Source organism: Molossus molossus, unplaced genomic scaffold (genome assembly GCF_014108415.1).
Source record: "Molossus molossus isolate mMolMol1 unplaced genomic scaffold, mMolMol1.p scaffold_m16_p_16, whole genome shotgun sequence".
NCBI lineage: Eukaryota > Metazoa > Chordata > Mammalia > Chiroptera > Molossidae > Molossus > Molossus molossus.
In genome coordinates, this window is record NW_023425351.1 from 23,903,355 (window position 1) to 23,930,518 (window position 27,164).

Here is a 27,164-nt window from a genome sequence, read left to right on the forward strand (position 1 = left end):
GAACGCTCTATGGCAGAAAAGTGATTATCAAGAATGAGCAGGAGACAGGTGAAAAAAGTTTTTAGCTGGAGACGTGCTTGGATCGGAAAAGGGAAATAAATTCAGATCTGCGGCAGGTCTTCGAAGTGCGGGAAATAACTGATGTGCGCGGGGAAGGAGCCCTCCCTGATCCGAGGGAACGATGCAAGAAGTCAAGAGCGGGCTGGGAATTTCGCCCAGATATATGGGCACGGAGGTCAACCGTCGGAGGTGACCTTCTTAGGAGAGACGGGAGGAGGGGGAACTGCGCCCGAGGAGCTTTTAGCAGTTACAGTTACTTTAGAAGTTTCAAATCTGGTAACTACGAACTGCTCAATTCAAGTAGCATCAAAGTAGTTTAACTACAGTAACCATTAGAAATGGTAAAGGGTCCAGATTTGCAAGGTAACATGCTCTACTGCATAGAGCACTAAACCACACGTCAAACTTGTCAACAGACTTACATTTTGCTATTTTGAAATTTTACGCATCACTCTTTGCAAATCAGACATGCAGGTGCAAATGTGAATTAAGAGGAGTTTGCATGCACTACTTTCAAATTTTAAAACATCTGCCCTTTTATAGTTCCTTTTTCTCAAGGTAGACAGCTTTTAAATCATTCCTTACTGTGTTGCTGGTTCACTTTTTGTTTAACCTAATTTAGAAAGTAATGTCATTTGAAGACAGTGTTTTCTTCTTTACTACCGGGTCATACATTACTTATATAATATCCTAACAGGAAGCAGAGTTTCTGCTATATTAGGCTAAGTCAGTTTTATATACAATACCTTTTTAGAGCTTGAAGGCAGGTATTTTAGAGTTTGACAGTAAATTAACTCCCCCTAATTTTAGAGGTAGAGAAAAACATAATTCCTCAGAAAGATTGAATTAATGTAAATTAGTTATAAAAAGACAAAGTGTGCAGTTAAAATGGTCCCCAGTTGTTTGAATACACATACTCAAATATAAACCTGGGAATTGTTTCTTTCTTTCCAGCAAAACATTTAACAAAGAAGTTTTATTCAAAGGATATAAAGAACTCTCAAGACTGGCTGAGAAGAAAAACAATAAAAAGGGAGGAAAGATTAGAACAGACACTTCACCAAAAAAGATATACAAATGGTAAATAAGCCACATGAGAAGATGTTCCACATCATTAGTCATTAGAGAAATGCAAATAAAAACCACAATGAGATACTACTACATAGCTCTTAGAAGGGGGAACAAAACACTGACTCTACAAGGGTTGGTGAAGATGAAGACGCTAAGCGAATACAACTTTCATACAATGCAAATGTTTGTAAAGGCTTTATTTGTAATCACCTAAAACTGAAAGCACCTAAAGAGGTATTCTTAACCCCAGAGAGTTGTTTTTTAATAGTATATTCATGCTTAAATTTTTCCACTGAGCCTAGCCAGTGTGGGTCAGTGGTTGAGCGTCAACCCATGCACCAAGAGGTGGGCCAGGGCACATGCCTGGGTTGTTGGCCCCGATCCCCAGTGGAGGGCAAAGGAGGTGGCCAATCAGTGTTCTCTCTTGTTGATGTTTCTAGCTCTCTCTTCCTCTCTCTCTAAAATCAATAAAGAAAAAGTAAAATTAAAAAAATTTTTTCCACTGAAGTATAGGGGTTGGAGGCAAGTATTTGAAATTTCTTTGAAAACTAGTTTTTCAACTCATGTAACTTCTTTTTTCTGCTCCATAGTGAATACATTCATGTTTTTAATTATGAAACTGATTTTTAGATTATGTACTCATTTACTTCCTTACTCCAAATCTTTAAATAATTTGCTTCCTTATTAGTAAATAAATTAGCAGAAAGGTGCACCTTGCTCATCCTTCACATGGCTGCACCTACTTCTTCATATCTTCCTGCAAAGGCCAAGTACTCTAAGGGTTTGCTTATGTTAGTTTGAAAAGTTTATGCTAGTTTAATAAGGTACCTAAAAGACTATACTTTTAATAGAGCTGTATCAAGCAGTCCCATAAGTAGATTTTTGTCTCTTCTATTAATTGCTAGACCCCAGTCCTTAGAATAGTGAGGCACCCAGATGCTCAATAAATACTGTTGTATTTATACTATAGAATGAATGAAAAAGGCAAACACTAAATAAGTCCATAAATATTTATGCCCTCAAGGATGCAACACATACAAATTAAAATGGATTGAAATACCATTTTATGACTACTAAGGTAGCAAATTTTTTTTTCTAAATCCTGCTAACAAGGTTTTAGTAAGAGTATCGACACTGGTATAATCATTTGGAAAGCAATACTGAGCAAAAGCCATAAATAAGGGCATAACCTTTGACAGATATTTTATCTTAAAACATGTAATTCAATACAAGCAATGCTTATTGTAGTGTATTCCATTAGAACCCCAATTTGGAAGAATTTACATTTTGAGACTAGTTTAAATGGTTCATCAGCAGGAAAGAACAAGTATATAGACAGTAAAAACAGTATAATATTAAGGCAATGTCATCAAATGGCTGTTACACTACTAGGCTCTTCTAGGTGCTTCACATACATTTGTCTTAAGTAATATTCACAACTTTTATTATTGTAAAAAGCATGCAATGGGAGGATAGGTTTTTACTTTTTACCCTAAGTACTTTTAAAATTTTTCTTATTTATTGATTTTTAGAGAGAGAGGAAGAGGGAGAGGAAGAAAGAAAGAAAAAAAACACTGATTTGCCCTGGCCAGTTTGGCTCAGCAGTAGATCATCAGCTGCGGACCAATGAGTCACGGGTTAGATTCTGGTCAAGGGCACGTACCTGTTGCAGTGCACCCCCAGCCCTGGTCAGAGTAGTGCTGGAGGCAACCAGTCGATGTGTCCCTCTCATGTCAATGTTCCTCTCTCTCTCCCTCTCCCACTCTGTCTAAAGATAAATAGCAAAAATATCCTCTGGTAAGGATTTAAAAAATAATAAGTAAAGAAATAAACACTGATTTGTTGGTCCACTTATTTATGCATTGGTTGATTCTTGTATGTGCCACTATTGGGTATTGAACCCACAACCTTGGCATATCAGGACAACAGGTAACCAACTGAGCTACCTAGCCAGGGTTACCCTATGTACTTTTGTTATATTTGACTTTTTATAAAAGTATAAATTTATTTTATTTTTTAATTTTAAAAAATGAGTTGATGCTAAACTCCAAAAATTGCTGAAAATTCTAGAAGGAAATTGCACAATAGGGTATATAAAATTTGCCCAACATTGATAATGTTAAATAATCCTTTGGCAGAAATAATGAAATCATGAATTAGGTATTCAATCTAAAAACAAAAATCAAGTTTAGGACTATATCTTGGATACATAAATATCTGCTCTAACCTTTCTCTCTCCATCACCAATATATTTTGCTAATCTCTACCTTTGGGTGCTATTTTAAATTGATGAAAATTATATAAATAGAAATCATACTATATAAGATAGAATTCTTAGTTTGCCTTCTAAAGGTAAAAATTAGAGTGGTTGAACCGCAAGAAAAAAGCTGTAAGAGGAAAAAATGTTTCCGTGTCTCTATATCAACCAAATATTCCTTGCTCTACCCTTTTGTGGCAGATAGAATAATGCCCCCCAAAGATGACCACATCCTAATCCCCAGAACCTGTGAATGTATTTCCTTAATGGCAAGGGGGATTTCACAGATGTTATTAAATTAAGGATTTTGATTTAGATTAAGGATCTAGCTTGGATTATCCATTTGGACCCAATGTAATCACAGGGGTCCTTAAAAGTGGAAGAGGGAAGTAAGAGAATCTGAGAGATTTGAAGATGTTATGCTGTTAGCTTTGAAAATGGAGGAAAGGGTCGTGAGTCAAGGAATGCAGGCAGCCTGTAGGAACTAGGTAAGTCAAAGAAACAGATTTTCCTCTAGAGCCTCCAGAAAGGAACACAGCCCTGTTAATGCCTTTAGTTTTAAAATATTTTAGCCCAAGGAGATCCTTTGGCACTTTTGACCTCCAGAAGATTAGGATAAATTTGTATTGTTTTAGTCACTAAATTTGTTGTAATTTGTTATAGCAGCATGACCTCCAGAAGATTAGGATAAATTTGTATTGTTTTAGTCACTAAATTTGTTGTAATTTGTTATAGCAGCAATAGGAAACTAATACAACTCTGAAATGTTCAACATTTTTGGTCTGTAATAATAAAAGTAGGGCTTTCTCTTTAAAAAGTGATCTCTCACCCTGGCTGGTATGGCTCAGTGGTTGGCGCATCGGCCTGTGGACCAGGGAGTTTCCGCTAGGGGCACATACCTTGGTTGTACTTTGTTCTTGGCCCCAGTTGGGGTTGTGTGGGTGTCTCTCATATCGATGTTTCTCCCTCTTTTCCTCCCTCTATCCCTTCCGTGCTGTCTGAAGATAAATGCAAAAAGTGTCCTCAGGTGAGGATAAAAAAAAAGTGATCTTTCAAAGATTAAAATGTAGTCCCCACCTTTTTTTTTTTTTTTTTTTTCTTTTTTTTACAGCAAATGAACCTGCTGAGGGTTCAAAATGAAAGGTAGGCCCTGGCTGGTTTGGCTCAGCATTTAGAGTGTTGGCCCACAGACCAAAGGGCCGTGGGTTCAAATCCTGATCAAGGGCACGTACCTAGGTTGCAGGTTCGAACCCCAGCTCTGGTCAGGGTCCCTCTCACATTGATGTTTTTCTCTCTCTCTCCTCTTCCCTCCCCTTTCACTCTATCATTCATGGCTCAATAAAGAGACTTAAGTATATTGTATAAAGTTATAAAGATAACCTTAAAAGAGTAGAGGAACTCATATTTCATAATAGATCAATCAAATACTGCCTAAAGTTGATAAATCAAGAGATTAGACCTATAGGCATCTCATTTAAGTTATAGAGGTAACTGCCAAAAGAGAAATGGTTGATTTAGCAGTTGAGATGAGGAGCTGGTTATCTTTTTATAGTTGATTTTTAACCATGTACATGCATTGCTTTGAGAATAACATTTAAAAAGGAAAACAAGGACTATTTTAATGAAACTTTTACAGACTACTTTTTCAGATTGCTTTTTCTAATCACTTCACTGTACCAAAAATAAATTTAATAACATTGTAAAGTTTGCTAAAGAAAAAGGCAAACCATTTGCCATAAGATCACTAAATGATCATCTTAACTTGAAAAGCAATATGGTAAGCACAATTCTTATACACTGGTTACAGCCACTTAGGCAGTACTACTGCTTAATGGAAACAGAGAAGATGACAGATACTAGGACAGGGCCATAAGAAGCTAGAAGAATTGTAACTAATTTTTCTAAAATCCTGGTAATGTTGAAAGAAAGAATAATTGAGAGATTCTAGCTCCTAATTTGATTCTTGCTTTACTATTCGGCTTACATTTTTGTTATATATCTATGCATCTAATGAACACTGGTCATACTTCATAGCGGAGATTCCTTTTAGTTTCAAAAGATGAACTTGTTTCTGAAGTTGGTTTTATACACTGAATTTAGAATCTCATTGTTACAGTTGGTTTCTCTTTCCTTAACAAACCTATTTGCACAAGCTTTCTCAAACTTATTCACCCTTACCCATTCACTCTTACAGGAAGAATTTGGGGTCTACAGTGTGGCAAATATAAGCACCCACTTAATTTTGCTTGGAATGACCTCGTAAGATATTTTGGGAGGTGCTCAAACTTGCCAATTTGATTTTTAAACATCCTATTAAGTCTGTAGGTCTTAGCAAAGTGCCTGACACATGGTAAATGCCATAGAAATAACAGAAGTATGTTTTCTAGGTAATATGTACGGAGCTTATGAACTAGCCATGAAGAACCTTCCCACCAAAGCAACAGACCACTTAGTAAATGACAATAATTATTCTAAGTTCTTGAAATGAGGTGGTTGGACTTTTATATAACTAATGATTCTCAAATTTACCCAGTTTAATCATCTGAGAAATTCTGAAACCCTTCCTTAAAGCACCTCCAAATATGGAAGAAGAAAATAAACCCAAAGAAGGATGAACAAGGGTTCAGGAAGGGAACTTGTAGGAAGTGAAATTAAAGATAGGCACTATACACTGAAGTCAGTTCAAACCAGGTTGATGTACCTGTAAACAAGACAGATTTAACAACAGATGTTTGTAAAGACTTATGTGATCACCAAATTCCACTCCTTTGCTAAATTACAAATGTAGCACTGAGGTTAAGAGAGCAGACTATGGAGTTATGAATTTCTTTAGGTTTAAATTCCAGCTCTGCCACCTATTAACTCCAAGATCTTGGGTAAACTAAACCTACCTGAGCCTGTTTCCTGAAAGATTGGGACAATGATGGTACCCAGCCACAAAAAGTTGTTTTGAGAGTTAATGCCCTGGCCAGTTTGGCTCAGCGGTTGGAGCATCGGCCTGTGGACCAGAGAGTCCTGGGTTCAGTTCCCACTAGGGGCACGTACCAAAAAATAAAAATAAAAAAGAGAGAGAGAGAGTTAAACTAATTATTACATGTCATGTTTTACCTATTGCCAGGATATTGGGAAAGGGTCACTAAATGGCAGTTATCATGAATGTGTTTATTGCTTGTCTTCATCATCGGACGATAAGCTTTAAGAACCACATAGAATTTGTCTCATTTAGAATTTCTCCAGTTCCTAGAACAGAAGCTAGATCATTTGATCGGTGCTTAATAAAGTTTTAAATGAATGAATGATTCAATATGTTGATTCCATAAATCAAATGTAAAAATAAGTCATTATTTTACAGGTAGACTTCATACTGTACATGTTTCTTTCTACAAATAGAACTGACAAACAGAAATAATCCACCCAGGTTCTCACACAATTTATCTGCTTTTAGAAAAAGAATTATGTAGTATGATAAATGGACCAATGACAGGTTTAGTTCCAACCAGAAAAGAGTACAAGTTTGAAAAGCCTGTAAGTTTTTCACTTCAGTATACCATATATAATTTTTAAAAATCAAATACCTACTTCAATTTTTCCATATACATTTTAAATTCTATGGTATGTAACCAGTGGCATGCACGCACAAGACCTCAAGTCCAAGTTTGAAACAAGTGTAGCCAAAGTATAAAGCAAAGCTACTTAGTTTACTTAAACTTACACCCATGTTACTTGTCTCATCAGCACTATGCTGTCAGCAAGTGAGACCACAATGACATGATCAAGCAGAACAAGGGTAAAGACTGTTAAACCACAACGTTATAGTAGAAATGGAGGCCTTGAAAGGCTCCATGACTTGCCTTCGGTCGCAGAACAAGTTAGAGCACAGGCTGTCAGCTCTCCAGATTTTCAGTGTTGTATGTGGTCATAATCATTTTAACATACAACCATTCAGTTTTTATTTCATTAACTATATACCACAAAAAAAGTGTTTTTTTAATATTGATTTTTTGGTTTGTTTTCTTAAGAGAGAGGGCGGGGGAGAGAAACATCTATGTGAGAGTGGAACATCAGTCAGTTGCCTTCTGCACGACCACAGGGGATGAAGCCTGCAACTGGGGCAGATGCCCTGGCCAGAAATCAAACCAGCAACCCTTTGGTGCACAGGACGAAGCCCATCCAACTAAACCACACCAGCCAGGGCCCACAAATAAAGTTTTAACATAATGTAACAATTTCAATAACGTATGCCCTGTACATGAGAATTTGTCCCACTTAAATGGTAACTATGGAATTATATAAATATCAATATCAATATGTAAATATATATAAATATATATCAATAGCAAACATTTGGATGTTTACTTATGTCAGGCACTGTTCTAATCATCAGTATTAACTCATTTAATCCTCACAACCCCAGGAGATGTCATTATCATGCTCCCAGAAGGGAAAATGAAGTACAGAGGTCACAGTAGGTGGTGTACCAGGACTCAGTCGGGTGTCTGAGGCTGTGCCCTAACTACTCAGTTAAACAGTCTAACAAAATGAGTATTAAGCTATATACTAAAACTTAAATCTGTTACATTGTTAAACTATACAAATGTAATTTAGTGCTGTTTTCTATATTTCCCTTCATTTCCTTATTATCTCTAACCAGTGTTTTTTAAAAACCAGCACAAAACCAAGTTTTCTTTATTAGAACATGTCTTTGTTTTGTCTTTAAATACTCAATAAGCGGTCCGTGACCCAATTAGTTAATACATCTGAAGAAATTTTGCTACTGTTTTCTAATTGGGTCTGTTTCATCTGCATGGAAATCTGCCTTAAGGGGAGAAATTACTGTTCCATTTAAAGACATTTTTTAAAAAACTTTATTGCACTAAGAATTCCTTCAAAAACTAAATTATATTTTCATGCATTATAATATTAAGGTATGCCCTGGCTGGGTAGCTCAGTTGGTTAGAGCGTCGTCCCAATACAACAAGGTTTCGGATTTGATTCCTGGTCAGTGCACATACAAGAATCAACTAATACTTGCATAAATAAGTGGAACAAACTGACATTTCTCTCTCCTTTTCTCTCTCTAAAATCAATCAATAATAAACATTTTAAAATAAAGGTGTAATTCCAGGAAACTAAAGGAAAAAAATTTTTTAAAGTTATGTGGAGAAGTTGAGGGGAAAGTCAGTATGTATTATTTTATTTTATTATTGTTATAAAAGAAAAGTACAAATACTGTACAGTGAGATCTTCTGTAGAACACTATACAGTTATAATAAACTATTATCATTTATTACTCAAATGTAATATATATAGAGCAATCACAAAGTCAGAAAATAATGGGTAACAGCCAGTGCCTTAGAGATGTAACAACTATACTAGTTTATTGAGCAGTCAAAGCACTTGCTATTTTTCCCAAATATTTTCACTATTACTAATTTTTACATATTCTAAATAGCATTCCCCTCCAAAAAGTAGACTCTCCAACTCTTGGCACTAATTCTTAAAGTCAAATAGAAAATATTGATAACCTTTTCAGTCTTTTATTGCTCCACCACAAGCATAAAGGCTCACTCAGAAAGGAGGGACTTGTGCATTCTAAAAAGTATGCAATATCTTAAATACTAAGTAATTGATACTCACAAGCAGGTAACATCAACTAAAACTTTTTTTTACTAGTTTTCCTTTCTTTTACAAGAGAATAATCACTGTATTAATATACTACAAAAGCATGTAGACTCCATAATTTAAAAAATTAAATGTCAGATATACAAGTAATGGCATTTTCTCCAATAATTCACAATTTTTACAATTTCTGCTATTTTGGAACAAACGTTAAAATTCCCACGATTTAAGTATTATTAAATACGAACTGAAACACTTAGCATCTCAAAGAATTATTAAGAATGACAGAACTTACAATTAACTATAAATCTTACATTGGTGATAAAGCTCCCCTTTGTTAATTTATCTCTTAAGTAAACATTCTACTATGGTATGTTTTCAAGTGAATAGCTCTGGTTTGAAAAATTAACTTTTTATGTTAATTGTGAAGAGTCTTGAAGTTGTACAATTTTGTTAAATTATATAACCTTGTAATGTAGGATATGTCTACCCATCTTACTCAGAGCATGTACCTCACTAGTACTTTTATAAAAGGTTATTTTAAATTCATATTAAGATGAGTAGAGTTTAACCTGATTTTTAAAAGGCTTTTATGAAAATCTTAATACGGAAACCTTGTTTTAAGAACTATGAAACTCAAAATCTGCTCTGCCATATATATATACATATTTATTTTTGTGGTATGTGCCCCTAGCGGGAACCGAACCCAGGGCTCTCTGGACCGCAGGCCGATGCTCAACCGCTGAGCCAAACTGGCCAGGGCGCCATATTTTAAATATAGGCCAATTTGTTGAAATATGAAGACAAACTATATTGATATTCTCAAGTAAACATTTTGATAGTCATTATATTGACCAAATCATAATTAATGATAGAAGTTACAAGTTTATTTCATATCTAAAGATTAATTATCAGTGAGGTCTAAATTTTTAGAGAAATGTTCACTAGCAGCCAATATTACTAGGTGACTACACAAAATTCTTTTAAAAACTTTGCATTTAGTAGCCAATGTGGTATCAGTACAACTCTCAAAAACCTGTCATTAGTAGTATATGAGTTGCTAGCAAGTGATCTTCCCTGAGGTAAGAGACCATATGCAAAAGTCTGCTCATTTCCAATGAAGTTAACTCAAAAATAAAGGCAATAAGGACCTGTGGCTGGGAATCACAGATGCATTTCAGATTGCAAGCAGTAGGCTTGATTGTAAAACCAAACTAAAAATTATCAGAAAATATATAGCAAATTTGCTAAATTTCTCAGGTCATTATCCAAACATTTTCCAATAAAATACCTGAAACACAGTGAAGGAGGGGGAAAGGGACTTTATGCTTGTCCTTTAACCAGTTCCTGAGTAACCATTTCCTTGGAGTTCATTATATTCTAGCTTATATTTGGCAGTTGTCTTGTTTTTCTTCCAATCTCAACCAGTTTCTCATTACCAGTATTCTAGACATAGACTGTCTTCAATTCCACTTGGACTCTGGGTCATCAGTTCAAACTAAAATGGACTACTGAAGGAAAAAATTTACAATTTTACTTTGACTTTCAGTGAAACACTACAAACAGAATTTAGTTATAGGAATAAATTATAGTTTATCATGTTACATCTAGGGCTAAAAATACTTTAAATAATTTATGATCTCCAACTTGGACTCAAAGTTGTGATGATCACAAATAGTAGTACTAAAACATAATCATTCTTTAGTCCTACATTTGATTATAACCATATGGAAGGACAAACAATGGTATCTCAGAACGTAAAGAAATCCTGTCCTAAAACTTCTTTGTAAAGATACATGGTCCATCTCTCAAAAACCATTAATTACCCCAACCAAATTTCAGCAGCTTTAAAATAATTTCAAGAAATCTAATCATTATCAGAAATTAAGCCTTTTATTTTTTATCACGGGAGAACCCAAACTATTATAATATTTATATCTAACTGGCTTCTAAACAGCATGGCAAGAGAAATTAAGTGTTGTCAGAGATAAGACCTAAATGTTCACAGGTACATTTCAATTTCACTAAATGAAAGTATTTAAGAAGGAAATAAAATGTGTTTCTGATATTTTACTTCATGCTATGAGAGTATCTGTCAGTTATAAACTAAACATATTAAACCACAGGTGAAGAAAATATTTGTTAAAGAAAAGGTGATTATATCATTTACCTGGAAGCAGTGCATTTGTTTGTTAAAGTTTTCTTGTATTTAAACTAAAAAAGGGGGAGGTAAGTTTTAATGGCTGAAAAAACCGAAAATAATTATAGTGGTTAGTGATATTTGTAATTTTTAGTTTAATACACAGAAGTCACCTATACTAATAAGTGGGAGATATTATTTGGTAGTTGTAGTTCTTTATGCAAAACTAGTGCACAATATAAAAGTTCTACATTTTTCTGCTATTAGATATAGAGAAAGATACTTGAAATTTAGAAGAATGAAGATGAAAAATTTTAAAATGTGAGGCTGGGATAAAACCAATATATATCTTGCTTGGATATCACCTGCAAATGTCTAGATTCTCCATCTTTCCTTATTCAAGATGGACTAGTTCATTTAGTAAGTGGATTCAGAGATACTTTCATAGAAATAAAACCAAAACCTCCCTTATTTGGAAACACAAAGTACTGTCTATATTCCTTATGAATCAACAGGTTGAGATGTTTAAACACCTGATAATAAACTTTCTGATGTACATTTTCTTAGAATGAATACACAATTCTGCATCTGTTACATGTGCAAACAGAGACAGCCAGGCTTTGAATGCTCTAGATATGAGATTGTATTAACAGACATTTTGTCTTTCATCCATTCAAATTCAACGAACAGAAGAAAAAGATGGATTGAAATGTACATTTCAGAATACAGGTTTGCAAAATAGGATAAAATAGTGCAATACCAATCTCAGGATAAACATTCTTTGTCTTTAAGGAATAAGCATGAAAGCTGCTTCTTGAGGAAAATGGCACTATTTAAGCAAATGCCCAGTTGATCAGGGTATGATGCAGTAAAATTTGCATCCAAATCCAAGTGAAGCCAACAAATAAAGAAAATCTTATAGACTCAAAGGGGGAAAAAAAAAAACAACAGTTTTGGTTTAAAGGGTGGGGTGCGGGGGGGGTGGGTGTCAAAGACACTTAGCATATACAAGCTTAAATACCAATGATCAAAATTGTAGAACAATGTAACTCATTCATAAAGATAAATTCTTATTTATAAATTGTGAATCTGACAAACTCTGAAAATTAGAGATTAACTACTGCTACCATTATTTTTATATTTTCTACCACACTTTGCAATCAAATTTTCTGCAAGATTAAAGAGGGGGGAAAAATTCGGTGGTACTTGACCAGGCCAGGATTCAAAAAATAATGGTAATATATTATCAACAACAGAGCACACAAATGGCTGTGTTGGCTCAGACAGCAACATTACTGAATCACATTGACTTTATCATTTTAGAATAGATATTTTCCCCATAAACCTTGCTCAAATAAGCAAAATGTTTTATCATTACATTCTATTCTCAAGATATTTTCACCAAGAATACTATCTCTATGAATGTTTACACTCACAGAAATGTCAGGATCCCAGTGTCTAATAAATCTTTTATCAATTTTAAGATACAATTTAGTTCACATAACCTCCAAATTTACATAAATTTTTGACACGCTAGTAAGTATGTGGGATGGTTACCTTGATGACATCAACAGTAGCAAAATCTCACATTCTCCCAGTCCTAGACTTTTCAGAAATAAAACATATCTAGCATGAGAATTTTGAAACATTAAGACTTTCATGGATTTAAAATTACAAAGAACTTCCAAGAAACCACGTATGTGGAAAAAAACTCATCTCAGCAGATCTAGTAACTAATTTGTAGGAATTCAGAGCCAGCCTGGGCAGCAGTATATTAAAAGCTATTGCCAATCACACACTTGCTATCATGCACTGAATAATAAGATATAATCTTTGAATTATATACGTACAAGATATTTAATGACTAATCAAGTTATGTGGCCCAGCCAACAAATATTACATATTCACAATAAACATTCTGCCTTTATTAGCCTCTAATTAAATCAAGAGTGATCCATTGGCTCAGTTGTGTTTGTCATCTCAGCATCTTGACTATCCATCTCTTCAGGCTCATCCACGGAATTTCCCTTTTGTGCTTTTGACCTTGTGGCAAATGTTGCTCCCAGTGCCTCTGCCACACAGCTATCAGTTTCTGCATTCAAATTTTCAGTGCCACCAGTTAAAGAAAAAGATTCAGGTAAGCCAGTCTGAAGACTCCCAGACTTCACAGAAGAACTCACAACTTCTCCTTTCCTTTGAGGAAGATCAGATGGTGACTGCTCTGTACTTTGATCCCTCAAGTGCTTGTCCATTGAAGCCTGAATAGAAGAAACCATTTCCTGCAATTTTTTTCGCTGGGCCTCAACCAAATCAGGATCAAGCTGCCTGCTGTCTCTCATTGTAACTACTCCAGGAGCTATTCGAATAAGCTCACTATTATTAGGAGTAGCTGTGAATACAGAAGGCTCTGCTTTAATGGAACTATTACTAAAGTCTGTCCCTGTGTTATGCTTCCTTACAACTGAAGTTTCCCTAGCTCTTGAATCAAGTTGTGGATTACTGGATGCAGTTCCTAGAGAATGCCCTTTTCCCTGAAAGGCAGTTACATTATGAAGTTGCTCAGATTTCTTTTTCACTACTCCACCACTACCTAGTTTTAATAGCCCATGTGAGGGACTTGATTCCCTACTTCTTGTAGTAGCCTCTGCTCGAACCTGACTTACAGCCTCTTTAACTAATTCTTCAACATCAGGACCGATGGGAAAATGTCCTGCAGCATCCACACACAACTCCAGTCTATCTTCAGAAGCATTATAGACAAAGGTTTTGCCAGGCAGATGTGGAAAAGTACAATGCTTGCCATCAGTCATACCTAAAGAAGGGGAAAGACATTTAACATATCAAAAATGTTACTTAAAAAATATAGTAAAGGGCAATTTTAAGTGAAATAGTAACTTTTCAATAATAATTTACAGATAACAGCTTTCAAAACAAAATTAGAAAATAATTTACTATTAATAGAATTTAATACTATTACCAAAAAAATCACCACAGACCTTAAAGTAGTACTCCAGAGGATGTTTAAAGGATATATTATTTTTACATTGTGCTTATATAAGAGAATATCCTTGTTTTTTAAAAATATTTGTTGAGTATTTAAAAGCAAATGTCATGATACATTTAATTAATCCTCAAATGGCCCAGCAGAATATATACACATATTACCTATGTATCTGTATAGAGAGACACAAAGTTAGGAAAGGGGCTTGAAACAAACAGCTAAGCTATAAGGAAAATACCAGCAATACTGTTAGTAAAGCAATGGCTTATTGTAGGGCAATAAGAAACTAACTTTCATTTACTAAAATTCAAATTGTAAACTTTGAAATAATACCCATTAGGGCAAAGTGTTACAGAAGCATGTTGCATAGTGTGTTGAATTAAAAATAAGAAATTCTACTGACTTACAAAATACAATAAAAGTTGTTTTCTCTGTATGAATAGGTATATATTTTTCACAAATAAATATGAATTTTCAAAATTAGATATTCATTCCATAGTTAAAGTAGTATTTACAGGGCACATGTAGGAAAGCTAAGATTAATGCACTGTGACTTCAGTGTAATTCTAAGAACTGATACTCAGTCACAATAAATTTAAGAGATTTTATTCAATTCCATTTATTTGAAATAGTTGTATTTCATGTTACTACTCTTATTCCTCTCTGGTAGGTCAGAACCACCAAAATAAGCCTGAATTATGGATGTTCCTAAAAATGGCCCATTACAATTTACTGATAGTTAACTAATGCAGCAGTATGACAGAACGGTAAAGCATGCTTCTCTTTATTTTCTAGTTGAGCAGTTTGGTCTCACTACATGGTATTTCAAAGCTTTACACTTTTTGCAGTCTGAGCATAAAAAAATTACACGTTGTGTTTAAAACTATCCAATATCCCCATGTTTTAAATTTGTCACTCTAATTATACTCTAACTATGCAAAAATACGAGTTTTCAAATTTTATGAAACCACAGATTTTCTATGTTAATAGAAAGATGAAGTTGAGAACTTTTATTAATATATGATATATATGGGTATGTTTATGGCAAAATATAAAGGCAAGAGCAAGCTAATTATTAGTAAGTGCTATACAAATTCAGAGAGGGGGAGGATGAGTGAACTCTGGAATGTTTTGTGGGCATTTAGGTCGTCTTCAGTTTTGTAGGTCATTAAGAATAGTAAAAAGAAAAAAGGTACTGAAAAAAAGCTAGAGTGGCCCTGGCCAGTTTGGCTTAGCTGTTAGAACATCGGTCTGTGGTTCAGAGAGACCCGGGTTCGGTTCCCGCTAAGGCCGCGTACCTTGGTTGCAGTTTGTCCCTGGCCCTGGTTGGGTCATGCGAGTGGCAACCAGTCGATGTGTCCCTTTCACACGTCGACGTTTCTCTCCCTCTCTCTTCCTCTCTCCCACTTTATCTGAACAAAAAATGGAAAAAAAAAAGTCCTCGCCCTGGCCGGTTTGGCTCAGCAGTTAGAGCATCGGCCTGCGGTCTGGAGAGACCCGGGTTCGGTTCCCGCTAAGGGCACGTACCTTGGTTGCAGTTTGTCCCCAGCCCTGGTTGGGTCGTGTGGGTGGCAACCACTCGATGTGTCGCTTTCACGTCGATGTTTCTCTCTCTCTCTCTCTCTCCCTCTATCTGAACAAAATATCGAAAAATGTCCTCGGGTGAGGATAAAAAAAAAAAAAAAAGTCCTCAAGTGAGGATTAAAAAAAAAGCTACAGTGGTCCTAATGTAGCTCATTGTGAATATTCCAGATAACCAGAGAAAAGACGTAAAATGCAAATGAATAAATAACATACAGTAATTTAAAATAAACATTCATTTCAATGGTAAGTGAGGTATCAATTTAAAATCCAATTAGAGCCCTGGCCGGTTTGGCTCAGCGGTTAGAGCATCGGCCTGCGGTCCGGAGAGACCCGGGTTCCGTTCCCGCTAAGGGCATGTACCTTGGTTGCAGTTTGTCCCCGGCCCTGGTTGGTCGTGCGGGTGGCAGCCACTCGATGTGTCTCTTTCACGTCGATGTTTCTCTCTCTCTCTCTCTTCCTCTCTCTCCCTCCCACTCTACCTGTGTAAAAAATGGAAAAATGTCCTCAGGTGAGGATAAAAAAAATAAATAAATAAATAAATAAAATAAAATCCAATTAGAATTTCCTCTAGGCACATTTTTGGCAGATAAAAATAGTAAAAAATAAATAATAAAATGGCAAAAACAGACACACACCAATTAAAATCAGAAATGTGGTTTAAATAGCACCTTTAGGAGTACAATCCTAGAATCAGTTTACTGTCTACTAATCCCCTACTTCAGAGATTGTACACAACAGCTCAGGAAACAAAGGTAACAAAGAAGAGAATTTTGAAGTAAGGTCAGAGACCTACCTAGGCAAAACTTTAAAATACTCATTTTAATAGATAACACTATTGAGACTCACTATGTGCCAGGAACTAAAATAAATCCTGACAATTCAAAAATAAAATGTTAATTTTTATGAGACTGATACAAACAGATCATTATAATTCTATCAGGTAAGTATAATGATAGATATACTACTCATTTCACTAATTATTTCAGGATTAAATGAGAAAACATGCAAAGCACATACCACAGTGCCTAATATAAATCAGGCAATCAATAGTTAATTCCTCTTTTAAATCAAAAAGGTTTTGTAATTGTTTCCATGCTGCTATTGTGATGCTTTCCCTTGGCTATCCCTGGAAAGAATCATAGTCCCACACATGTTCATCACAGTATTATTTACAATAAAACACTGGAAACAATATAAGCTTTCAACTAGAAGAGAACGATTATAGTCTATCTACCTGACAGAAGTAGTATGAAGCTATTAATATTGATATAAATAAGAAACTTATGATGCCTCATAATATACAGTAAAATGTGCATGATGGTAAAATAGCAGGAAACAAATCTAAGTATCATAATTACAATCATGTCCCAAAAAAGTATGTGTAAGACAAGTAAATTACAGGGGATGAAGGGATTGAGCAAAAAAGGGGGAAAAAAAGAAGAAAGAACTCATGGACACAGACAACAGTGTGGTAACAGTGTGATGACTGCGGGGGGAGGAGAGTGCGGGAAGGTGGTAGAAGAGAGTACAGGGAGAATAAATAGTGAGGGAAAAAAATAATGAAGGGAAAAAATCAATGCAAATACTAGAAATGTTGTGGTCTCTTTAAGTGTAATCATAACTTATACAGTCCTTTGAATTTTAAAAATCAAGGTGCATCAAAATTTTTATATTATTTCTCAATAATTCCATTACACATACACCAAAAGATATGTATACTAATATTTATAACTACATTCTTCCTTACATCCAAAAACTGTAAACTACCCAAAAGTGCATCAGAACAATGGATGAATTATATTAAAAGGATACAACAGAATACTATGCAGCAGTGAAAACAAACTATAATGGAACCCATAACATGAATCTGAAAAAGTACTACCTAAAAGAAGAAGTTCACAGAAAAAGCATACAGATAATTCAGTTTTTATAAAGTTCAAACACCAGCAAAACTGAACACATTCCCAGCAGTGTATGAGGGTTCCAACTACTCTACATCTTTGCCCATGGTTCTTCTTACGTCTTTTTTATTATAGTCATCCTAGTGAGCACAAAGTATTATCTCATTGAGGTTTTGATTTGCACTTCCCTGATGGTGAATGATGTTGAGCATCAGTTCATGTGCTTATTGGCTTTTTATGTATTTTCTTTAGAGAAATGTCTATTCAGATCCTTTGTCCATTTTTAATTGGATTTTTATTTCTTTATGTTTTAGATACAAATCTGTCATTGGATAATTTGCAAAAAAATTTTCTCTCATTCTGTGGACTGTCTTTTCACTTTCTTGATGGGGTCCTATGCAACGCAAAAGTTTGCTTTTAATTTATCTACTGTGTTTTCTTTTTTTAATCCTCACCCGAGGACATTTTTCAATATTTTGTTCAGATAGAGTGGGAGGGAGAGGGAGAGAGGGAGAGGGAGAGAGGGAGAGAGGGAGAGAGGGAGAGAGAAACATCGACGTGAAAGGAACACATCGAGTGGTTGCCACCCACACAACCCAACCAGGGCTGGGAACAAACTGCAACCGAGGTACGTGCCCTTAGCGGGAATCGAACCCGGGTCTCTCCAGACCGCAGGCCGATGCTCTAACCGCTGAGCCAAACCGGCCAGGGCTACTGTGTTTTCTTTTGATGTTTGTATTTTTGGTGTCATATGCAAGGTTTTGCCTAATCCAAAGTCAAAAAGTTTTATTCCTATGAGATCTAAGATTTTTCTTGTTTTAGATCTTATATTCAGGTTTGATACAGTTTGAATCACTTTTGTATTTGTTGTGAGGTAGAGGTCAAACTTCATTCTTTTGCATGTGGACATACATTTGTCCCAGTACCATTTGTTAAACTATTCTTTCCCCCATTACCATAATCAATCCTAATTAAATACTAACTTTTAAAAAACCATTAACTGGTATCAATGTATTTCAGAAGGTAGAATAAAGTGAAAGAGGAAAAATTCAAATAAAATTCGAATAAAAGGGGGGTGCCCTGGCCGGTTTGGCTCAGCAGTCACAGCACTGGCCCACGGACCAAAGAGTTGCTGGTTCAATTCTGGTCAAGGGCACGTACCCCAGTCGCAGTTCGTCCTGGGCTCTGGTCGGGGTCGTGCAGGAGGCAACCAGTCAATGTGTTCCTCTCACATCAATGTTTCTCTCTCTCCCCTCCCACCCACTCTATCTGATGATAAACAGAAAAATATCCTCAGGTTAGGACTTAAAAAAAAAAGAAAACTACATACTATTATCCCTCATCAATATGAACACATGCAAAAACACTCAAAAAATATGAGTAATTTGAATCCACCATGCAAAGTTGGTTCAATATTTTTTAAAAAATCAATCAATGAATACTCACAGGGATATAAAGTTCAGCATAGGGAATACAGTCAATAATAATGCAATAACTATGTATAGTGTCAAGCAGGTACTAGACATATCAGGGGGATCACTTCAAAAGTTATATAAATGTCGAACCACTATGCTGTACACCTGAAACTAATAAAATATCAAATGTCAACTGTAATTAAAAAATAAAAAAAGTATTAATAAAAGGTAAACAAAAAGAAAAAAAGTGAATCAATGTTATTCAACCCTACCAACAAACTAAAGAGAAAAATCATAAGATCATTTCAATAGATGCAGGAAATAAGCACCTGATAAAATTCAACAGCCATTTACAATATAAACTTTCAGCAAACTAGGAATAGAAGGGAATGCACCCTCAACCCGATAAAGGGCATTTCTGAAAAACCTACAGACTGAATGCTTTCCCTCTAAGATCAGCAACAAGGCAAGGATGAAGGATGTCCACTCTCACCACTCCTATTTAACACTGAACTTACAGCTAGTGCCATAAGGTAAGAGAAAGAAATAAAAGGCATACAGATTGAAAAGGAAGAAATAAAACTGTCTTATTTGCAAATGATATGATGACCTACATAGACAATTCCAAAGAATCTGATAAAAAGCTACTAGAATTAATATGTAAGTTTGGCAAGAACACAGGATATAGAATCAATGCATAAAAATCAATCTTATTTCTGTGCACTAGCAATGAATAATAGGAAATCGAAGTTTTTAAAAAGTGTATCTTGCCCTGGCCAGGTAGCTCAGTTGGTTAGAGATTCATCCCAATGAGCCAAGGTTGCGGGTTTGATCCATGGTCAGAGAACATACAAGAATTAATCAATGAATGCATAAATGAGAGGAACAACAAAAATCTCTCTCTTCCTCTCTCACTCTAAAAATCTATTTAAAAATTAATTTAAAAAAGCACATTTTACAATTGCATCCCAAAACATGAAACATTTAGGTACAAATGAACAAAGAATATGCAATAATTATATACTGAAAATTACAAAATTTTGGTAAGAGAAAGTGAAGAAGACTTAAATAAATGAGAACTATAACATCTTCATGAACCAGAAGATTTGATTTTGTCAAAATATCAATTGTCCTCAATTTGATCTAGACATTCAAAACAATCACAATAAAAATCCCAGTAGATTTTTTTGTAGAAAGTGACAAGTTGATTTTAAAATGTATAGGGATAAGGATAACAGACTATCTAAAACATTTTTTAAAGAAGATTCTAGACTCATATGTACATGGTCATTGATTTTTAACAAATAACTTTTTGACATACATTTTACATATAATTCACCCTTCTCAAGCGTATAATTAATGGTCAATTTTTGATAAAGGTATCAAAATAATTCAATAGATATAGCGTAGCTTTTTCAACAAATGGTGCTGGGACAACTGAACATCCATACATAAAAAAAAAAAGACCCTGGCTCAGTGATTCAGTTGGGTTAGAGCATCATCCCATACACCAAAAGGTTGTTGGTTTGTTTGATTCCCTGTCAAGGCACATACCTAGGTTTCAGGTTCCATCCCCAGTCAGGGAGCATAGGGGAGGCAACTGATCAATATTTCTCTTTCTCTTACTCGCTCTCTCTCAAAATCAATAAAAACAAAGCAAGTAAGGATTAAAAAAAAAACAAACCTCACCTCAACATATAAAAAGCTCAACTTGAAATACATCATAAACCTAAGTTACCCCAAACTATAAAATTCCTAAAAGAAAGCATAGAAGAAAAATTCTGTGACCTTGGATTAGGTAAAGATTTCTTGGATAGGACTCAAAAAGTATAAATCATAAAAGAAAAAATGTTAAACTGGTTATCAAAATTAGAAAACTCTACTCTTTAAAAGACACTATTAGGAAAATGAACAAAGTTACAAATTGGGAGGAAATATTTGCAAAACACTTATTCAATAAATGATGTGTGCCCAGAATATATAAAGAACTCTTAAAACTCAATTTTAAATAATCCAAACCAATTTTAAAACGAGGGGGAAAAAAAGATAGCAAATAAGTACATGAAAAGATTCTCTCAACATCATTAGTTTTTTAAGGGAAATGCAAATTCAAACCACTATGAAATAGTACTATAAATCTTTTACTATGGTTTAAAAACAAAAACCGATACTACCAAATACTAACCAGGACACAGAGCAACTAGAACTCTAATACAGTGCTAGTAGTGATATAAAAGGACCCAGCTCCTTTGGAAAATGGTTTGGAAGTTTCTCATAAAGTTAAGCATATGTTTACCACATGACTCAGCAATCCCACTCATAGGTATTTACTAAGGAGAATATGTCCACAAAAAGATATGTACACAAATGTTTTTAGTGGCTGAATTTATAGGAACCAAAAACTGAAAGAAAGAAAAAAACAAAAAACTCAACTGTCCTTCAATTATTTATGAATTCTTTTAAATGTGATAAATACATACAATGGAATACTACTCAGCAATAAAAAGGAATGAACTACTAATACATGCAACCAGACAGATGAATCACAAAAGCATTAGGCTGAAACAGAAACTGGCCATTTTTTTTCTGTAAAGGGCAACATGATAATATTTTACATTTTGCAAATCATAAAGCCTCTGTCACAACTATTCAACTCTGCCACTGTAGTGCAAAACAGCCACATACAATTTGTAAACATGAGTGTGGCTGTTTCATAAAACTTTATATACAATAAGCTGTGGGCCTGATATAGCCCACAGGCAATTATTTGCCAACCCCTATGCTAAATCAAAGGAGCCAGGTATAAAAGGTTACATTAAATAATTCCATTTATATGGTGATATGAAAAAGGCAAACATTTAGAGGCAGAAATCAAATCAGTAATTGCCAGGGTCTGGGGGTAAGAGTAAGGGATTAATAAGAAAGGGACATAGGCAACTTTTTGGAATGATGGAAATATTCTCTATCTTGATTGTGGTGGTGGTTATATGACTATTATGTTTGTCAAAATTTATATACCTGTATACCTAAAAAGAGTGAATATCACTATATGCAAATTATGCTTCAATAATCCTGTCTTAGAAAGCAAGGGATGAAGGGAGGGAGAAAGCAAATCATTTGTGCTCCCCAGTTCAAAAAAACAGAGAGAAAAAAATTTTTTGAGATAATCAAAATCAAAGAAATGTAAACACTGATATTTGGTTGTATTTTTTAAATGTGATAATGGTACTGTGGTTATTTTTTAAACAGAAAAATACAAGAGTTATACCGAAGTTCTTACAGATGATATTATATTATGTGTAGGATTTATTTTATAATAGTCCAGTAGAGATGGAGGTAAAAATGTACTGATTAATCATTGTTGAAGTGGGGCGGTGGGTAAATAGAAGCAAATTATACTATTATTTTTGCTACTTCTATATATGTTCAAACATTTCTATAACAGCCAAGTTGGGGGTGGTTAAGAATGAAAAAAAAAGTGAGAAGGAAATAAAAACCATAAAATAGAGATTATGCACTTAATGTCTACTGAGGTCAGGTGGGTGAAGAAGTAAGATTAGCCCAGTGATAAAGTGTCAGGCCAAAAGCATTCACATCACATTTTTTAATAGACATGTGATTTTCAAATATACACTGGCATCCTCTCTCTCAAAACCTTAAAATTATGTCCTGGCCAGTTTGGCTCAGTAGTTAGAGCGCTGGCCCGTGGACCAAGGAGTCTTGGGTCCGGTTCCCGCTAAGGGCACGTAACTTGGTTGCAGTTTGTCCCTGACCCCAAGGGTCGTGTGGTGGCAACCACTTGATGTGTCTTTCTCACGTCGATGTTTCTCTCTCTTTCTCCTTCTCTCCCTCCTGCTCTATCTGAAGATAAATGCAGAAATGTCCTCAGGTGATGATAAAAAAAAAAAAAATTAAAGACCTTAAAACTACAAAGATAGTGTTTTACACTCACACGTGCCTTTACAAACAATGTGCACACAATGTGAAAAGAAGTAAAATGTAAATTAACTATTTCCTAAAATCCAGGAAGCACTGAGTTATGTATAATAATCATAGTAAAAATAAAACAACAAAAAACTATATTATCTGGTTCTGGGATAGTCATTAGCATTAAAACCAAATCTGCTTCTAATTCACAATTTGTCTTTAGTTAAGAATCATATACATAATTTAAATTAGAAAATAGGAGCAAGAAAGTGATAGGAGATTTTTAGTAATATTATAGCAGAAGCTGTGGCCGGTTTGGCTCAGCAATTAAAGCATTGGCCCACAGACCAAAGAGTCGCGAGTTCGATTCTTGTCAAGGGCACATACCTCAGTTGCAGTTCGTCCCTAGCCTTGGTTGTGGTCGTGCGGGAGCCAACCAGGCAATGTGTCTCTCTCACACTGATGTTTCTCTCTCTCTCCCTCCCACTCTATCTAAACAAAAATGAAAAAAATATCCTTGGATGAAGATTTAAAAATAATATATTATAGCAGAAAACACAGTTGAGCATAATAATCCATTCTAATTAGACAGGCTGCAAAAGAAAAATATATACCTAAAATTAACATTGGAAATAACTTTAGAATAATACTATCTGACCTTTCTTAATCTTATAATAGCTTGTGTGATGGTATTGTCTAAAAATAAAATCAGAAATTGACTATACCCATGGTTTTCTTCATAATATTGTAGAATACTCCACCCTGTTGGAACATGTGAGGAAGCCCCTTTGCGTAAGACCATACATCTTCTCCTGTAAGATAAAAACAGGTAAGTATTAGCAACAAACAAAAGTTCAACCCAGAGTTATTTTAATATGGATTAGCCTCTAACTGTACAGTGGTTCTCAACTTTCCTAATGCCGCAACCATTTAATACAGTTCCTCATGTTGTGGTGCCCCAACCATAAAATTATTTTCGTTGCTACTTTCTAACTGTAAGTTTGCTACTGTTATGTCTTAAGTGACCCCTGTGAAAGGGTCATTCAACCCCCAAAGGGGTCGCAACCCACAGGTTGAGAACCGAGAATTAAACAGATTGTAAGGCAGTCTGGTGTAACATATAGGGAGATGATATGGAGTGAAGAGGCTATAGCACACTAGGAAATGTATGACACATCTAAAGGTAGCAGTCGCTGCCAAGTGCTATCATGAAACAGTGTAGGCCCAATGTTTCAAGACAATATAGCTTTTTAAGAGAAGCCAGAAATCTGGGGTTTTAACGTGAATTCTCTCAATTTTTAAATGTAGAAGCTAATTAAAAAATGTTTTTGAAACTACATAAGTCAATACTGGGCATATTAAACTAACTAGATCTGAAAACTCAGTAAAACTCAACAAATACTAAGATAATTTATAAAAGAATAACATAAAATTGTATTTTCTGTATTTATGTTAAAACCAAATAAAATCAGATGGAAGAGGCTAGCGAGAAAAGTAAATACGTAGGCTGAAGATAAGTAATTAATGCTGTATTCTGTTGTTCCAAACTGCTTTTTTAAAATAAAATTTAGGGGGGAAATAACTTGTTGAAGAGATTTATAATAACCTTTAGAAATCCACAAAATATCCACAAGCAAACCACCATTTCACAAAAACATTTTTTCAAGAACATTCTTTGACTGCCTAGTTCAATAAAAAATTAAGTATGATAATCACTGTTCAAGAAATTAATAAAGAATGGAAGGAACATAAAAGTTACTTTTGGTTTGTGGAATACAGTTGTTTTGTTTTTTTATACTTCATTTTCTAATCTGATAATGTATAGTACTATTTTCACAATCAGGACATTTAAAATGAATTTTTGAAGAAAGTTTAACTTTTATCTTTCCTACGGGAAGATTATACTATCAGATCTGAGCTTTGAGAGGAGGTTATTGATTAAATAATCACTATGTACCTACAGTCTCACAAAGCTCCAGCCCCTTTCCACATTCATAAACAGGGATATGAATTTGCATGGCAGCTGACTCAAGTTACTTAGTGTATCATTTTAAAGTATATGAATTTTAAAAGTTTCAGTTAACTAGAACATTTACTTATAAACACTTCATTACTAATGATACAGTATTACTAGAATAGACCTATATTTAAGTGTAATGAACTTATTAAACTTCATTTGGATAAATTATTTCCATGATGATAACCTTTCATTTAGTTACTATCAATGTTATCGTAAATATATTTAGTATTTTATAAAACACTCTATGCCCTGACCTGTTTGGCTCAGTGTTTGGAGCATCAGCCTGAGGACCAAAGAGTCGTGGGTTCAATTCCCAGTCAAGGGCATATACCAGGGTTGCAGGCCGGAGGTCATGTTGGAGGCAACCAATCGGTGTGTCTCTCTCATATCAATGTTTCTCTCTTGCCCTCTCTCTCTCTTCCTCCCTTCCTTCCACTCTAATAAAATAATAATAAAATACTCTAGGATATTATTTGTTTGCAAAACTTGTCAAAAAATTATATGGTAGCACTTAATATTTTTGGTAAAAATCTGAACAGGTACCAAACTTACTGAATTCTTTAGAACTGGCCACCTAATTACTAGTAAGAAAAACATTTCTTATGTATCTATATAGATATATAAACATGTATGTAAATACACACACATACAATGAAATACCATGCAGCCATTAAAAACACATTGCCATTTGTCACAATATGGATGGATCTTGAGGGTATTATGCTAAGTGAAATAGGTCAGATGAAAAAGGACAAAAACTGTATGATTTCACTCATATGGAGAATATAAAACAAAAAAGAAACAAACTCATAATACACATAAACAAAACTCATAGATACATACAACAGAATGGTGGTTAGCAGAACAAAAGGGGGTTGGGGGAGGGCAAATTGGGTAAAGGGAGTCAGATAGATAGTAACAAAAGGAAACTAGACTTTTGGTGGTAACACACAATAGACTCTACAATTATCAAATTAAAAATGTTGTACACCTGGCCCTGGCTGGTTTGGCTCAGCAGTTAGAGCCAGGATTTGATTCTGGCCAAAGGCATATACCTTGCTTGTGGTTCGTTCCCAGCCCCGGTCGGGGTCAAATAAATAAATAAATAAATAAAATGTTGTACACCTGAAAAGTATATAATCTTATTAACCAATGTTGTCTCAATAAATTTTAAATAAATAAAACTTGAATTGTCGTTTCCTCTAGGATTTTTCAGAGTGGTGGTTAGGTAGGAACCTTCCTTGCTATTCCGATGCATGTGAATACCACACTGTAGGTTAATTTAGTTTACTTTTCTGTTCCTCTTCTAGACTAGAAGCTTTTCAGAGTCAGGAAAAGGTCAATAACTTATGTGACTTTATATTCCCAGGGCCTGGCACAGTGCTGAACAGTAGCATTCTTAGCATGTTGAATATATTGTATAAATGAGGTTTTTTCCCTTTTAACAAGTTCTGAAAGAAGTCCTGAAAAAACTTAACTGAGGCAGCACAATGATAACTGTTCTTCAATGCTATGGATAAAATATAACTAACAGTACTTAATCTAGTAGAACAAAAACAAAAGGAAAAACTTTTAGGTATAACCTTCCAGTTATAAAATAAATAAGCTATGAGATGTAATGTACAGCACAGTGATTATAGTTAATAATATTGCATATCTGAAAGTTGCTAAGAGACTAGATCTTAAAATGGGGGGACAGAATTATTTTTTTACAAGTTCATTAGAAAGCAAACTCTTAGAGACTAGAAATAGTTTTGTAAAGCATCTAGCAAATACACTAATTCACATTTTTCTTAATCTCCAATTAATTTTACTCTATAATTCAACTATTTCTTTATAGTATAACAGTAAAATACTTAAAATCAACATACTGTGTGTGTATAAATGCAGAAAAAAGTCTACACCAACATAGATAATTTCTGTTCACACCCTGTCTTCCTCAAACCCTTCCTCCTAATAGTCTTCAGTTCTCCTACCTGAACAGTAGTTATATATGACAGTGGTATTATGAATGGTTTTTCTTTTGTTTATCTGACAGTTTTTCCTCTTAAATAAGTAGTAGTTTTTTAATTTTAAAAATGTTAAAACATTTTTTAAAATATCGTATTTTTCTAACTTTTACTACTAACAATACAATCATGTGGTTAAAAGTGACTTTAAAAAGTCATC

At 34.6% G+C, this 27,164-nt stretch overlaps 1 protein-coding gene across 3 annotated transcripts in view; it reads right to left on the reverse strand.

Moving 5' to 3' along the window:
- Nucleotides 1–8,721: 8,721 nt before the first annotated feature.
- Nucleotides 8,722–27,164, reverse strand: part of VCPIP1 (valosin containing protein interacting protein 1) — a 28,137-nt gene continuing 9,694 nt past the window's right edge. Inside the window, exons 2-6 of one of the 3 annotated variants that reach the window (XR_004959825.1) lie at nt 23,701–23,787; nt 13,811–13,959; nt 12,705–12,752; nt 11,178–11,250; nt 8,722–10,518 (exon numbers count right to left, since the gene is read on the reverse strand). Coding sequence is in view for 2 of the 3 variants with exons in the window: in XM_036263647.1 (XP_036119540.1) it covers nt 13,091–13,959; nt 23,701–23,787 (956 nt within the window). In the remaining variant the exon portion in view is untranslated. The other 2 variants (XM_036263648.1, XM_036263647.1) reach the window with 2 other exon arrangements.